The following is a 17,122-nucleotide window of genomic DNA, read 5'->3' as shown; positions in this document are numbered from 1 at the left end:
TATTCCAGCCAATAAATGAAGAAGGAACAACATAATTAGAATATGACTGTTTTGCAACCTCTAATGAATTAATGGATTGAGGAAGTGATTTTCATTGGCTGCCTACATTACAGAAAGAGAGCTTCCCAAATACTGAATCGTATTTAATCAAGCCTCTAAACCTAACTGCCAATTCACAGGACATACTGGGGACAGAAGAACATGCTAACTGACACTACAGGGAGGCCATCAACAAAGCTCAGAATGCTGGAAAATGACAAATGATCAGCTTTTTTTCTTCCAACAAATAAATTGTAAAGAAAAAAGATGGACTAGTAACCTAGAGAAAAAGGGACTTAAGAAATGTATCAACTAATAGCAATGTATGAACTCTTATTAGGATCCTGATCTGAACAAATAAACCATTAAGAAATTATGAGACAATTGGTGAAGTTTGAACATTGACTGGGTATTGGGTATTATGCAATTATTGTTAAATTATTTTTGGCATGATAATAGTATTGCAGTTATGTTAAAAAAAAGAGTCTTTATGATACATACTGAAATATGACCAGATAAAACAATTAAATCTCTGAGATTTGCCTAAAAATGGGCAAATCTGGGAGTGGGACTATAGATAAAACAAGACTGGTCACATATTTAATTACTGAAGTTGAGTGATGGTTACATGTGAGTTCTTTACATTATTTCCTCAATTTTTTTATTTAGGCTTGAAATTTTCCATAATAAAAAATTTTAATTTTTTTAGTTCTTTTTAAAGTTTTTTTTTCAAAAAGACTTTTAAAAAGTCTGCTTAGGGCTTCCCTGGTGGCACAGTGGTTGAGAATCTGCCTGCAAATGCAGGGGACACGGGTTCGAGCCCTGGTCTGGGAAGATCCCACAGATCTCCAGATCGGGCAGAGCGACTAGGCCCGTGAGCCACAATTGCTGAGCCTGCGCGTCTGGAGCCTGTGCTCCACAACAAGAGAGGCCGCGATAGTGACAGGCCCACACACCGCGATGAAGAGTGGCCCCCACTTGCCGCAACTAGAGAAAGCCCTCACACAGAAACGAAGACCCAACACAGCCATAAATAAATAAATAAATAAATAAAATTAAAAAAAAAAAAAAAGTCTGCTTAGCAATTACTTCATTGTTTTCTACACTACTTGTTTTTCTGAAGTTCATTGTTAGAATATTACTTACAGGTTTATGGGAGCTAATTCAGCTTTTATGTAAAAGCAGATATATGTAAATATGTTTTTAATAATGACTCAAATGAAAAAATGAAAGTAAGAATGAATAATTTTACTATCACCAATTTATTGAGTCAGACCAATAGCTAAACTGTACAATGCATTAAGACTGAAACAAAGCCACATTTTTCATTTGTACTTTCAGGATGGACAAGCCTATATATATATATAATCATTTCCAGGCTGTAGACTAGACTCAAGAATATTTGAACATTGAAATTAGACACCCATATATAATCAGTATTTTAAAAGAAAAACTGCAGCCAACAATTTCTAACTCTGATGCTACAAACTTGACACTCCTATTAGAAAAACTAATAAGGAACTTCAATTTTCAATAGTGAAACTAAGTAAAGAAACAGATAAAATGGCGTATAGTGAAGCATGGTTAGCATTCACTATGCAACATGGACTTAAAATCATTGAAGATTAGAATCAATTAGAAAAATCAATTAGTCATTTAAGTCCTGATGTTCAAGGCCCTACCACCTCTTCTACTAGGAGTGGCTCAGAGAACTGAGAAAACAAGAGTCAATCACACGCTCCTATTTTTAGGAGCCCTCATATAAGACTGGCAGGTAGGGAGTGAGTATCTTAAGTAAAGTTTTTTGATTATTTGTATTAATTAAATCAATGTTTGTAAAGGACTTAGACTAGCCCCTGGCTCATAGTAAGAGCTTTGTGTTTATTAAATAAAATAAATGAATAAGTTTATACTTATCTCATACGTATAATCCCAGTATTCCCAGATACCTGGGGATAATCTGAAACTTGTAGTTCATTAAATGTGGCATTTTGTTTGTTATGCATGAACTCTTTGTTATTTAAAACTGGATTTCCCAAATGGGACCTAATGAAACTTAAAAGCTTTTGCACAGCAAAGGAAACCATAAACAAGACCAAAAGACAGCCCTCAGAAAGGGAGAAAATATTTGCAAATGAAGCAACTGACAAAGGATTAATCTCCAAAATTTACAAGCAGCTCATGCAGCTCAATAACAAAAAAACAAACAACCCAATCCAAAAATGGGCAGAAGACCTAAATAGACATTTCTCCAAAGAAGATATACAGATTGCCAACAAACACATGAAAGAGTGCTCAACATCATTAATCATTAGAGAAATGCAAATCAAAACTACAATGAGATATCATCTCACACCAGTCAGAATGGCCATCATCAAAAAATCTAGAAACAATAAATGCTGGAGAGGGTGTGGAGAAAAGGGAACACTCTTGCACTGTTGGTGGGAATGTAAATTGATACAGCCACTATGGAGAACAGTACGGAGGTTCCTTAAAAAACTAAAAGTAGAACTACCATATGACCCAGCAATCCCACTACTGGGCATATACCCTGAGAAAACCAAAATTCAAAAAGAGTCATGTACCAAAATGTTCATTGCAGCTCTATTTACAATAGCCAGGACATGGAAGCAACCTAAGTGCCCATCATCGGATGAATGGATAAAGAAGATGTGGCACATATATACAATGGAATATTACTCAGCTATGAAAAGAGACGAAATTGACTTATTTGTAGTGAGGTGGATGGACCTAGAGTCTGTCATACAGAGTGAAGTAAGTCAGAAAGAGAAAAACAAATACCGTATGCTAACACATATATATGGAATCTAAGGAAAGAAAAAAAAAAGGTCATGAAGAACCTAGTGGCAAGATGGGAATAAAGACACAGACCTACTAGAGAATGGACTTGAGGATATGGGGAGGGGGAAGGGTAAACTGTGACAAAGTGAGAGAGTGGCATGGACATATATACACTACCAAATGTAAAATAGATAGCTAGTGGGAAGCAACCGCATGGCACAGAGAGATCAGCTTGGTGCTCTGTGACCACCTAGAGGGGTGGGATAGGGAGGGTGGGAGGGAGGGAGATGCAAGAGGGAAGAGATATGGGAACATAGGTATATGTATAACTGATTCACTTTGTTATAAAGCAGAAACTAACACACCATTGTAAAGCAATTATACTCCAATAAAGATGTTAAAAACAAAACAAAACAAAACTGGATTTCCCCCCTCCTCCCAAATTCATGTGCCTTCACTTTTATAAAACTAAATTCCTAAGGAAGAGTCTTCTTCTTTGAAAGGGAGTAAGAAAGTTCCAATTTTCTCTATAACCTTAAAAAAAATGACAATGGCATAACCATGTACTGAAAGCCTGAATAGACACATTAAAAAAAAAATACATTCTTGGGACTTCCCTGGTGGTGCAGTGGTTAAGAATCCCCCTGCCAATGCAGGGGACACAAGTTCGATCCCTGGTCCGGGAAGATCCCACATGCCACGGAGCAACTAAGCCCGTGCGCCACAACTACTGAGCCTGCGCTCTAGAGCCCACGTGCCACAACTACTGAGCCCACGTGCTGCAACTACTGAAGCCTGTGTGCCTAGAGCCCGTGCTCCGCAACAAGAGAAGTCACAGCAATGAGAAGCCCAGGCCCCTGCTTGCTGCAACTAGAGAAAGCCTGCGTGCAGCAACGAAGACCCAACGCAGCCAAAAAAAAAAAATGCATTCTTACCTTTCCAAGATTTTCCTGTTCAGCAATATTTTTGGTATACTGTTCCCTGGGGAGTAAACATAATGATTTAGTTTACATTTACTTCAATCGATTTGGTCATACAATTAAATTATAAATTAACATATCTATCTAAATATATTAGACAATACAGTTTAGAGTACTAGAGTCAGAATGAAACCCATTATCAAACACTCCCTTTTCTAATCTTTAGTCAGTTCATCTAATAAACAGTAATATAAGGAAAAAACCAAGGCAAAATATCATGTAAGAAGTTAAATACTATTTCCAGTTAATCTACACTTAAATCAATGTCAATCCATTTGCTTAAATTACACTTTTTTTTTTAAAGAGGTTTGCAGAAGAGAGAAAGGATACACATTTTTAAAAAACGTTACGTAGCATCTAACCCTGCAATCCAACTTCTAGGAAGTCATCCTACAGAAAAACTCTCATAAGTTAATAAAGATGAAAGCAAAGACTATTACTTCACCATTGCTTATAGTAGTGAAAATCTGCAACCAACTAAATGTTGGTAGATGGGGGAATGTTTAAATAAATTATGGTACATCCGTTCCAAGGAATAATACGGACTTGTAAAAAAAGAATGAGGTAGATCTATAAATACTAAAGTGGAGAAAATTCTAGATAAATTATTAAGAAAAAAACTGTATATGTAGTTTAATTTTATTTATGTATACACACATATACAGACGTATTAGCAAAAGCAAGGGAAAAGAATATGGGGTAATATACAACAAAATATTAACAGTAGACATTTATGAGGTATGGCAGTGTGGACAACATTCAATTTTTGTGTGCTATACTTGATAATGGTTACTTTTTGTTTTTATAAGTATTTCTTTTGTAAGCTAAAAAAGTTACAAATTTTTAATGTAAAAATAGAAATACAAATAACATAATATTGTATTTTTAAACAAAGGTATAATTATATTTTAATATTATATAAGACAAAAAGTGAGATTTAAAGTGTTAAGGACAAAGATTGAAGGATGAGGACACAGGAACCAAGGACAAAGGAACCAATGACAAGAAGATAACAGACTTTAGACCTCAAATTTGTATGGAAAAAGACTGTATTTCTGTGTAAAGCTACACAGTAGTACTTAAGAAGAAATTAAACAACACAAAATTGGGAATCTAAGAAGTCATAAACCACAAAGACAAACTCTGGCAGCTTAAGTGAAGAAAGATTTGTATTTATGTAAAGAGGGAGGTAAACATGATTAGAACAGAGAGAATGGCAATCAAAAGTACCTGAAGTCCTTACAGAGCTGAAGTGAAGGTAGAATTTGTGCACAGGAATAAGAGTGGAAGGAAATAGACACAATCTTGATGAACCTTCATTTTGCCCTTAAAATTTATGAGACACTAAGTCAAAACTGTTTACCTTTCTAGCTCTCCAATGAAAAAAAGCTGGGAGGAAATAAATGACATATCCCTCAAGAAGAATGTATGGTTATAATTAAGAGAGCTTTAAATAATTCATTTATTACCCTAGGCCTGAGGAATGTCCAAACTGTTTTAGAATTTCCATTTATATTTTATCAGGAAATCAACAGGCACATGCTCTTTCCCCATAACACTAATATGTAATTTTAATTTATTCAATGAATTTATTCAAGAAATAATTACAGAGCACCTGTTATGTACCAAGCATGCCCTGGGATTTCAAAAAGAAAACAGGACAGACAGGGTCCTTGCCCTCTAGGAATTCATACTATATCATTTCCAAAATACTGCTGCATACGTTATATTTAACTTGAGCCTCTGTGGTATATATTATTCTCCTTATTTTATAGATGAGGAATGATTTGTCCAAGGTCACAAAACTAGGAACTGGAAAAATCAGGTTAGAAACAATTTTATGGTCTCTCTCTAGTACTTTGATATATAATATGCTGCCTCTTTAAATAAAATTAAAATTTGCAGATGATCTTTCAAAACCAAGCTAATTTCTTACACCTTTGGCCTTACCAGGAAGTACCATAAAAGTAGAAAATGAAATAACATTAAAAATATTGTGTCTACAATAGTAATAATATTTTAAACATGTATCAGTGAGTTTAGAGTATAATTAACTCCATTTTATTCTTAACATTCTTATCATGTACTACTCTAGTCAGGGCGCAGTATTTTTCTATTGGAAAACTGAGGAATGGTAAAGGTTTACAATGATTTTTAAAATGATGAAGAGGAATATCTAGCTAGAAAACTGATAAGAAAACCAATAGTTCAGGAGCTATATTTCCTTTTTTTACTATTTATATTGATCACTTTGGAAGAAAAGAAACAATTTCTAAAACTTTTATTTTTCAAGAACAAAATTAACTTCTCACATTTGTGAAATATTAGCATTGACTATATAGATTTAATGAGCAAAGTTTACATTCAATGAAAGAATTTGAATAAGTACATTCAGTATGTTTTTTTTAATGTAGACTTATTATTTTTTAAAAATATTTATTTACTTATTTGGCTGTGTCGGGTCTTAGTTGCGGCATTTGGGATCTTTTGTTGCGGTGCGCGGACTCTCTAGTTGTGGTGCGCGGGCTCCAGAGCACGTGGGCTTCAGTACATGCAGCACGCGAGCTCTCTAATTGTGGCACGTGGGCTCTGGAGTGCGCAGGCTCAGTAGTTGCAGCATGTGGGCTTAGTTGCTTCGCGGCATGTGGGATCTTAGTTCCCTGACCAGGGATCGAACCTGTGTCCCCCTGCATTGCAGGGGGATTCTTAACCACTGGACCACCAGGGAAGTCCCTGTATGTTTAATATGTTAGACTATTAAAAAATAATATCCTATTTATAGGATATTTTTGGTCTGGCCTGCATTATATAAAAAAAATTTAGACTTCGCAAAACATTCTATTTCTTAGATTCCTTTCTGTAATATTAATGTATATGCCACTAAAAATCTCAACTGCAGTCTAGAATAAATGTGAATCCTACACTTCATTTGAGTTCTTACCGAATGGTAAAAGCAAAACATTTGAATTATGATAAGGGGCAAAGAAAGCTTATCTTGTTCATTACTGCATTTTATCAAAGCTAGCAATTCAACTATAAACGTATTTTTTAAGACAGCATTTGATTTATTACAATATGCTCCAAGCTAGGATTACAAAAAGAAAAAATCACCATATAAGGACTAGTAGTATTTATACACCCTTCTTTGTTTTAAAGGCTGACACACTGCAATCACACAGTTTCTAGCTGAAATGCAGTCACTCACACTGCACAATGAGCAGGCCAACAACCAGAGGCCAGGCCATGTAGGACTTGAAAAATAGACCAACCTTAGTGCTTTTAAAAAAGCAATTATGAAATTATACGTATTCCTGAGGAGGGGGTAATGGGGATTAACTGCTTAATGGTTGTAAGAGTTTCTGTTTCGGGTGATGAAAAAATTTTGGTAATATATAGTGGTTATGGTTGCATAATATTTTTAATGTAATCAATGCAACACTTTTAATTATATACTTAAAAATGGCAAATTTTATGCTATTTATCTTTTGCCACAATAAAAAAGTAAGCAAGCAAGCAAGAAAAATTATATGTATTCTTACTTAGTCAGCAGGGCTGGACTATCCAGAAGATGTTTAACAAGATTTAATCCTAAATAATATCTTACTATTTGCTTATTTAAGTACTCTGACTTTGTATAATTCCATCTTATTTATAAAACGTCTATAGATTAAAACATTAAGTAACTCAATATAAAAACAACAAAATTACTTGCCTAATTGCCTTTCTTTTTTCTTGTTGATCAGAAGAGACATATGCCTTCATTTCATCAGTAGCACGACAAAGTTGTACTTCTAGGTTCTAAGTGGAAAGACTAAGCTTTAGGTTAAGTCCTTGATACAGAAAAATCTCAGAAAAATTTTTGATCCACTTTCTTTGTCTTACCTTAATCATACAATTTGTATAATGGTATCTACTTTCGTCTTGAAGACATTCTTCACGGAGTCCTCTGACTTCCTAATGTATATAATTTTAAATGGCCAACATTATCGAAAGAATAATCAGATACAGAAAGGATGACTAAATTTACAACAAAAGAAATACCATTAGAGTATTTCCTCTTCTGCAACTGAAACTTTATTATAATAGACTAGGTTGCAATCTTTGCTAGAGATCACTCATATCACTCTACAACCTAAAGGTTTAGTTATTTATTAAGTACCTACTGTGTGCCCAGCTCTGTGCTAGGTGCTGGGGACAGAGGAGTGAACAAGACAGGTCCCTGCTCTCATTCAAGTAGAGGAAACAGACATAAACAAGGAAACATGTAATGAAGGTAGTTTCAGATGGGAAAAAGTGCTATGAAGAAAATTCTGCAGTAGAATGTGATAGGGTGACTGAGTGGGCAATGTTAGGTGATCAGAGAAGACCTCTAGGAGGATGTGACACTTAGGGTGAGACCTAAAAGGTGAAAAGGAGAGATCAAGGCAAAGAGTTGGTGGTAGAGTATCCCAGAGAGAGAATACATGCAAAACCCCCAAGATGAAAACAAGCTTGGCCTGTTTGAAGTACAAGAAGGTGGCCAGTGTGGCTGGGGCCCTGTGGGCGAGGAGTAGAGCACGTGGATATGAAGTTCATGGAAGCAGGTAGGGCCTTATAGACCACAGTTCTGAAGTTAGATTTTAAGTGCAACAGGAAGCCAGTGGAGGGTAGTCTAAGTGTTGTATAGGTTTCTTTGGCTGCTCTATGGAGAATAAACCTTAGGAAGGCAAGCGTGGAAGGGGAGAGTAGGTGGGAGGTTACAGTGCGAGTCTAGGGGGCCTGGACTCTGGCGGTAGGGGTGCAGATGGAGAATTTAGTATGTACACATCAAGTTTGAAGAAATAAAAATCTCTGCCGCTTAGGAGACAGACTCAGGGGATGAGGGTAAAGATTTGGGAATCTTTTGACATTGGTAGTGAAAATATGCATATACAGGCAGTTTCTGCTAAGTTGTTAAAATAAAAACTGTCTTCTTACCTGTTCTAATTTGGACCGATTGCTTTCAAGGCCAGCTGCACAGCTATCATACTGGGATTTCTTTTCATCACACTCCTGGGTTAATTCCTAGTATGAAAAGGGTAATTAATTGAATAAGTAAAAAACAAAGGCCTAAAATGTAGCTCTGAAACAATACATGCCCTTGTCAGTCTTGTAACTTAACTCTAAGCTTCTTGGCATACTTAGGAGTTATTTATACAACAATCAGACATTTGAGAATTATGACAGATGAAGGTGCTGATAAAAACAATAGCTGCCATGTATTGAGCTGTGTGCCAGGCTCTCTGTTAGAAGCTGGGGATAAAACAGTGAGCGAAACAGCCAAAAATCCTTCCCCTCAAGTAATGCTCAGACAAGTAAACAGGCTGAGTGCTATGATGGATGAATGCAAGGTGTTATAGGAGCACATGGGACGCACACTGGACCTAACCCAGGCTTGGGGATCAGTGCGGACAACCTCCTGGAGAAATTGATATCTAAGCTGAGGTACGAAGGATTAGTAAGAATAGTTAGAAGGGACAAGAGGAGGAGGATGTTCATAAAAAAAGGAACACTATGTATGAAGTCTGGGACTTGGAACTAGAGAGAAGAAGGACAATTTAGGACATATAAGTAGTTTATTATACTGGAGCATGTCTGGGAAGCGTGAGAAGAGGCTGAAGACTTTGGCAGAGGCCTGATCAGAACTTTGTAAACCATGTTAAGGGTGTTTGAGCTTTACCTTTAAAAATAACTAAGTCTTGGGGCTTCCCTGGTGGCGCAGTGGTTGAGAATCTGCCTGCCAATGCAGAGGACAGGGGTTCGAGCCCTGGTCTGGGAAGATCCCACATGTCACGGAGCAACTGGGCCCGTGAGCCACAATTACTGAGCCTGCGCGTCTGGAGCCTGTGCTCCGCAACAAGAGAGGCCGCGATGGTGAGAGGCCCACGCACCGCGATGAAGAGTGGTCCCCACTTGCCGCAACTAGAGAAAGCCCTCGCACAGAAACGAAGACTCAACACAGTCATAAATAAATAAATAAATAAATAAAAAGAACGTTAAAAAAAAAAACAACTAAGTCTCAAAACAACCTCTTGAGGTAGATATTAATATCCCCACATTGTGCAAGGACAAGTATCTTGCAAAAGATTGTATTGCTGGAAAGACGTGTTAGAATTTGAATTCAGGCTGTTTGAGTAGTTTCACACTTTCTTCTAACATAATATTTTGAAACAGATAATCTGAAAATCTTCTACCAACACCTGGAAATGCTATAAGTATCAACAAATGCTTGATAAGGTAGGGCAAACATCCTTTCAGATCCAGAGCTAACTGAACTCTCAAGGAAGTAAAAGGAATTACCAGGACTAGAAACAAAGGATGACAGCCTATGGCTACACTTGGTGAAGGAGTTGGGAGTCAATCTTGATAACAGAATGATTATAATGTCCAGGCAGGGCAAAAGACCTGGAAACCTGTGAATAAAGGGTTAACACCAGGCCTGGATTGATTCAGGCCAGCCTGGGAATGACCTTGGTTTCATACAGCACAGTTTCCTTGGGAACTGGAGAGTTAACATAAATGGGTAATATTGTGTGGTGCTTCTGTTGTGTGGGACTGCATCTGGTTTGGGGTGACTAGCACAGTATAAAAGATTGGTGGGAAAAAGGAGCCATGGCTTTTGTGAATCAAAGTGACCTACAGACATCTAAGGCTCTCATGGTTGACAGTCACATACACCCCAAGTGGGAGAAGGGGCAACAGAGGCTGTGTACTTGGGTAGCTGCTGGGCCTGACAATGAGATGAAGATACTATAGTATATGAAAGCCTTTTGTTGTTTGTGAGTTTGATGGCCAAACTGATCAGTAAATGCAGCTATGTTACTTCAGAGGAGGATGGAAAAAAGGAGTCTGTCCTCAGGCAGGTTTGGGATTTGGATTTACCTTACCTACGTGGTCTAAGAACTCCCAAGCTGAGACATTAACTCAAAATTAGCTCCAAGCTTGTGATATTCCTAAAACACCTGGCAGAACAACAGCAAAACCACTCTGGAGGGACACACCCTCCATCTTAGCTGCCAGGACTCAAGAGACAAAACCCTACTAAAGATAAACTCACAATCCAAAAGTATAAATATATAAGGAACAATCAATCCATTATGAGTGAGAATCAGAAGATATAAAACACACAGCAGAACTATACCTCCAGGAACTTCGAATACTAGAAGAAAGTCTATTAAATAAATATGCTTAAAATAATTAAAGTTATAAAGGAGGAACTGAAAATAAAAGACTAAAAAAGGCACAGTGAGTAAAAATAGACAAAAATGAAAAAAAAAGTCACTGAAATTAAAAACTAAGTAGGTGACATAAACATAAGATTGGCTCAGGAGATAAAATAATGAACTAGAAAACAGAGCTGAAGAAATTATCCAAAATTCATCACAGAGAGAGACAAAGAGATGAAAATATGCAAATGAGGTTAAACAACAGGGAACAGAATAAATACGTCTAGCGTATATCTAACAGGAGTTGCTGAAGGACAGACTAGAAAGACCAGGGGAGAGAATATTTGAAGATATCATGTAGAATTTTTCCAGAATTAATGGGAGACAAAAAAGCACAGGTTCCAGCAGAGCAGATAAAACTAAATCTGTACTTAGATCATGGCAGTGAATCTGGACAACACCAAAGACAAAGATAAAAATATTAAAACCATCTACAGATTTAAGGCAATCCCTATCAAAATACCAATGTTACTTTTCACACAACTAGAACAAATAATTTTAAAACTTGTATGGAAACACAAAAGACCCTGCATAGCCAAAACAATCAGAAAGTAGAATAGAGCTGGAGGTATCATACTCCCTGACTTCAGACTATACTACAAAACTATGGTAATCAAAACAGTATGGTACTGGCAACAAAAACAGACACATAGATCAATGGAACAGAATAGAGAGCCCAGAAATAAACCCACACACTTATGGCCAACTAATCTATGACAAAGGAGACAAGAATATACAATTGAGAAAAGACAGTCTCTGCAATAAGTGGTGCTGGGAAAACTGGACAGCTACGTGTAAAGGAATGAATTGGAACATTTCCTCACACCATGTACAAAAATAAACTCAAAATGGAAAAGGGAACCCTCCTGCACTGTTGGCGGGAATGTAAATTGATACAGCCACTATGGAGAACAGTATGGAGGTACCTTAAAAAACTAAAAATAGAACTACCATATGACCCAGCAATCCCACTACTGGACATATACCCTGAGAAAACCATAATTCAAAAAGAGTCATGTACCACAATGTTCATTGCAGCACTATTTACAATAGCCAGGACATGGAAGCAACTTAAGTGTCCATCGACAGATGAATGGATAAAGAAGATGTGGCACATATATATAATGGAATATTACTCAGCCATAAAAAGAAATGAAATTGAGTTATTTGTAATAAGGTGGATGGACCTAGAGTCTGTTATACAGAGTGAAGTAAGTCAGAAAGAGAAAAACAAATACCATATGCTAACACATATATACGGAATCTGAAAAAAAAAAAAAAAAAGGTTGTGAAGAACCTAGGGGCAGGACAGGAATAAAGACGCAGATGTAGGGAATGGACTTGAGGACATGGGGAGGGGGAAGGGTAAGCTGGGACGAAGTGAGAGAGTGGCATGGACTTATATACGCTACCAAATGTAAAATAGATAGCTAGTGGGAAGCAGCTGCATAGCACAGGGAGATCAGCTTGGTGCTTTGTGACCACCTAGAGAGGTGGGATAGGGAGGGTGGGAGGGAGGAGAAATGGGGATATACGTGTATGTATAGCTGATTTACTTTGTTATGCAGCAGAAACTAACACACTGTTGTAAAGCAATTTTACTCCAATAAAGATGTTAAAACAAAAAAAACCTAATAAAAATAAACTCAGAATGGATTAAAAACCTAAATGTAAAAAACCATAAAACTCCCAGAAGAAAACAGGCAGAACACTCTTTGACCTAAATCACAGCCATATTTTTTGGGTCTGTCTCCTAAAACAAAGGAAACAAAAGCAAAAATAAACCAATGGGACCTAATTAAACTTAAAAGCTTTTGCATAGCAGAGGAAACCATGGACAAAACGGAAGATAACCTACTGAATGGGAGAAAACATTTACAAATGATATCACTGATAAGAGGTTAATATCCAAAATATATAAACAGGTCATATAACTCAAAAAAAAAAAAAAGTTAAAAAATGGGCAGAAGACCTGAAAAGACATTTTTCCAAAGAAAATATACAGATGGCCAACAGGAACATGAAAAGATGCTCAATATCATTAATCATCAGTGAAATACAAATCAAACCCACAATGAGATATCACCTCACACCTGTCAGAATGGCTATCATCAAAGAAGACCACAAATAACAAATATTGGTAAGGACGTGGAGAAAAGGGAACCTTTGTACATTTTTGATGAGAATGTAAATTGGTGCAGCCACTGTGGAGAACAGTATGGAGGGTCCTCAAAAAACTAAAAATAGAATTACCATATGATCCAGCAATTCCACTCCTGAGTATATATCCAAAGAAAATGAAAACATTAATTTGAAAAGATATATGCATCCCGATGTTCACAGCAGCATTATTTACAATAGCCAAGACATGGAAGCAACCTAAGTGTCGATCAAGAGATGAATGGAAAAAGAAGATGTGGTATATATATATGTGTATATATATATATATATATATATATATATATATATATACACACAATGGAATACTACTCAGCCATTAAAAAGAATGAAATTTTGCCATTTACGACAGCGTGGATGAACTTGGAGGGTACTATACTTAGTGAAATAAGTCAAAGAGAAAGACAAATACTGTACGATATTACTTTTCTGTGGAATCTAAATAATAAAACAAACTAGTGACTATAACAACAAAAATTAAAACTTTAGTTTTAATAGGGAAGACATTACCTAAAAAGAAATGAGAATTAAACCGATAGCAGATCCCTCAACACAACAAGAGAAAGCAGAAAGCAATGAAAATAATTTTTTTTTCTGACCAAGTCACTATTTATGAAGAAAAACAAAGATGGTTTACTTTTGGCAATGATTCTTTACTGAGAGAACTACTAAAAGAAAAAAAAATAAAACAAGGAAATTTCATTTCAAGAAGAAGGAAACTGAATCCAGAAGTAAGGAATAAAGTACATGAAGCAATGGTGAGAACTGCTAAATACGTGGGTAAATCTAAACAGGAAATGACTGTATGAAGTAGTAATTATAACAGTAATGATCACCATGACAACCACTTTTAGAGATGAAGAAATAAAATGGAAATAAAATACCACAGGATAACAACACATGTGTAAAGCAGGAGAGGGTGTTAAATTATTCTGAGGTTCCTGTATTGTTCAGGAGATTAACAATTGTTCAGCTGATTAACTTTAGGCAGGAAAAATATGTTAAAAATTTAAGAGTAAACAATATCAGAATAGATGAAGATAGAAAAGGAAATAAAGGGAAAAAAGAATATAAAGAAAACAGGATTGATGCAACGGAGGGCAGAAAGAGGAAAAGAAACATCGAAAAGCACAGTACATAGGATGTACAAAATAGAAATAAATTCCAATGTATCAACAATAAGAGTAAATGTAAATGGGACTAAACTCACCAATTAAAAGACAGATTCTCACACTGTAAAGCAACTATACTCCAATAAAAATTTTTTTAAAAAAAGATTCTCAAACTGGAGGTAAGAAACTATATCCACACAAAATCCAACTATATGCTATTTATGAGACTTACATAGGACAAAGATAAGGACATAGAAAGCTGAAAGTGAACAAATAAAAAGACATACCAAGCAACACTAATCATAAGAAAGCTGCCACACTTACGTTAATAGCAGACAAAATAAGGCTCCTAGACAAAAAGCACTGCAAGGAATAAAGAGTCATAAAATAATGATAAAATGAATAATTTTAAGTGTTTTTTTTAAAAACCAGGAATCTTTAAATTGTGGTAAAATACACATAACATAAAATTTACCATTTTAACCATTTTTAAGGCTACAGTTCAGCTGTATTAAAAACATTCACATTATTGTGCAAGCAGTCTCCAGAACTCTTTTCACCTTGCAAAACTGAAACTCTATACTTATTACACCACAAGTTCCCATTCACCAGGAAGTTTTGAACAACACATTTAAGAAGCTTGATCTGACAAACACATGGAGAACCCAGCACTCAACAACTGGAAAATACATTCTTTTCCGGATCAAGTCACTAAAAAAATTATGTTGGCCTCAGCTCTCTCCATGGCCACACTTAACTCTCAAAGACGGTGGAGCTACACTTTAAAAATCCTCAAGGAAAGAAAGCATGATGTAAGGGTTTTTATGCTCAATCAAGCAGTTGTTGAAATATTTAAGGCAACAAACTCTAGATTTGCAAGAACTCATCAGGTAATATTGCTCTACTAAGCTTTGAGGACTCTATTAGAAAACAAATGAGAGACAATAAAAAGTAGGAAAATGGGCAGTGAGAGGATTGTTAACGAGCACTGAATCTGACAAGTACAGGTATAATACTAAAGACAAAAGTGGGAACTAGGGTAATAGAACAGAACATAAATGTTATATGCCCTGACAATGTAGACACGATACCATAAAACCTGCAGGGAGGGGAAGGGGAAAAGAAGGTGGAAGGCAGAATGAATAAGCCAGCTTCCTCAATTTTTAATTGCTGGGGATGGATGGGGGAATGTCAAAAGATATAACTTAAACCTGATGAATCAAGTCATAGTATAAGCATATTACAAGTATAAAGGCAAACAGTAAGAAAGACAATACAAATGACCAAAATCAGGTGCTAAAGCAGAGGGAAGGAGAAGTTAGAGGAAAAATACCAATTTCATCACTACTCATAGTGGGGATTAATACATACTATCACCAGAAATGGATGATTAATGGTGGCATTACAGATATAACCAGTAGAGCAAAACCAGAGCCAGAAAATATGAGAGAGAGACACACAGACACAGAGGATGAACAGAGGAATTTATTTTTATAGGCTTTAAAGTCAGAAGCAAAACATAAAATGCACAAAGACCAAATATTTCTGCATATCAATAAATATGAACTGGCTAAACTTATTTATTAAAATAAAACTTTCAGATTATGTCACAACACAAAACACAGTTCAAGATCTATTCAGAGACACACCTAAAACAAGGTAAAATTTTAAAAGCTGAAAGCAAAAGATGGGCAAAAGTACAGCAGGCAAATGCAAACAAAAGGAAGCAAACATTAATATCAGTCAGAGTTGACTTCTGGCACCCCACCAAAAAAAAAGCCTTTGTTTTTTTTAGAGAGTAGAACAAAGGTGTGGAGATCAAACTTCAGGTAGCCAATAAATAATTATCCATTCATGAATTTTCAGAAAATTTCTGGAAAATATATAAGGAACTGTTATCAGTTATTATTTCTGGGGAGTATGCTAGGGGTGGGGTGTAGAGAGAGAAATAATTTCTATTCTTTCCCTTAACCAATTCCTTACAGTTTGAATTCTGGCCAAGAGCATGGTTTTACTTCTATAAGAAAAAGCAATCAACAAGAAATATTTCAATGAAATCAATAATTACCACATTTTATATATACTCTAAAACAAGTATTTTAGCTTTTTCCCATATATTAGCAATTATATGTATTATGTCATTTAATTACATATAATTTACGGAACGGCATCTAAAAAAACAAACATGAAGATTTTCAAGATGCTATCTAATTCTAGATAATTATAAAAGGTTTAGATAAACATAAGTTGTGATTTTCAAAGTCTTGAGATTTTCAAACAGTTATGAACATTCAAATTTATAACAAAATGCAAATAAAAAGAATGGAAATGTACTAACAAGTCACTATAAAATTTCCTAAATATTTGAGAGTTGTCCATGAAAGCAAGAAGTATAAAGTATTTTTAAGTACTCCTGCACTTTAACAATATGATAATACATCTGTGTAGTTTTGAGTGTTAAATATACTTATGCAAGTTAAAAATAAACACTATTCAAAGCAGAGAACAATTACGAATTTCAGTTAATATTTGGCACAGCTTAAAGTCAATGAAGCAGCTTTTTTTTTCAGTATACTTTTCATTACAAAAGGTTTCTGGGTAAAAATAGAACTATAGGGACTTCTCTGGTGGTACAGTGGTTAGGAATCTGCCTGCCAATGCAGGGGACATGGGTTCGATCCCTGGTCCGGGAAGATCCCACGTGCCACGGAGCAACTAAGCCTGTGCACCACAACTACTGAGCCTGCACTCTACAACCCGCAATTCA

The 17,122-nt window shown here is 35.8% G+C and overlaps 1 protein-coding gene across 5 annotated transcripts in view; it reads right to left on the bottom strand.

Moving 5' to 3' along the window:
* Positions 1–17,122, bottom strand: part of IFT81 (intraflagellar transport 81) — a 92,602-nt gene that overhangs the window by 9,679 nt on the left and 65,801 nt on the right. For 4 of the 5 annotated variants that reach the window (XM_068562743.1, XM_068562746.1, XM_068562744.1 and 1 more), the window contains 4 exons: positions 8,778–8,864; positions 7,704–7,775; positions 7,534–7,619; positions 3,777–3,822 (listed from right to left, as the gene is read on the bottom strand). In XM_068562743.1, coding sequence (XP_068418844.1) covers positions 3,777–3,822; positions 7,534–7,619; positions 7,704–7,775; positions 8,778–8,864 — 291 coding nt within the window. The remainder of the gene's footprint in view (positions 1–3,776; positions 3,823–7,533; positions 7,620–7,703; positions 7,776–8,777; positions 8,865–17,122) is intronic. The other variant, XM_068562747.1, reaches the window with a different exon arrangement.

Source organism: Eschrichtius robustus, chromosome 14, assembly GCF_028021215.1.
Source record: "Eschrichtius robustus isolate mEscRob2 chromosome 14, mEscRob2.pri, whole genome shotgun sequence".
NCBI lineage: Eukaryota > Metazoa > Chordata > Mammalia > Artiodactyla > Eschrichtiidae > Eschrichtius > Eschrichtius robustus.
Note: the sequence above shows the minus strand (reverse complement) of the source record. Positions and strands in the feature narration are given on the sequence as shown.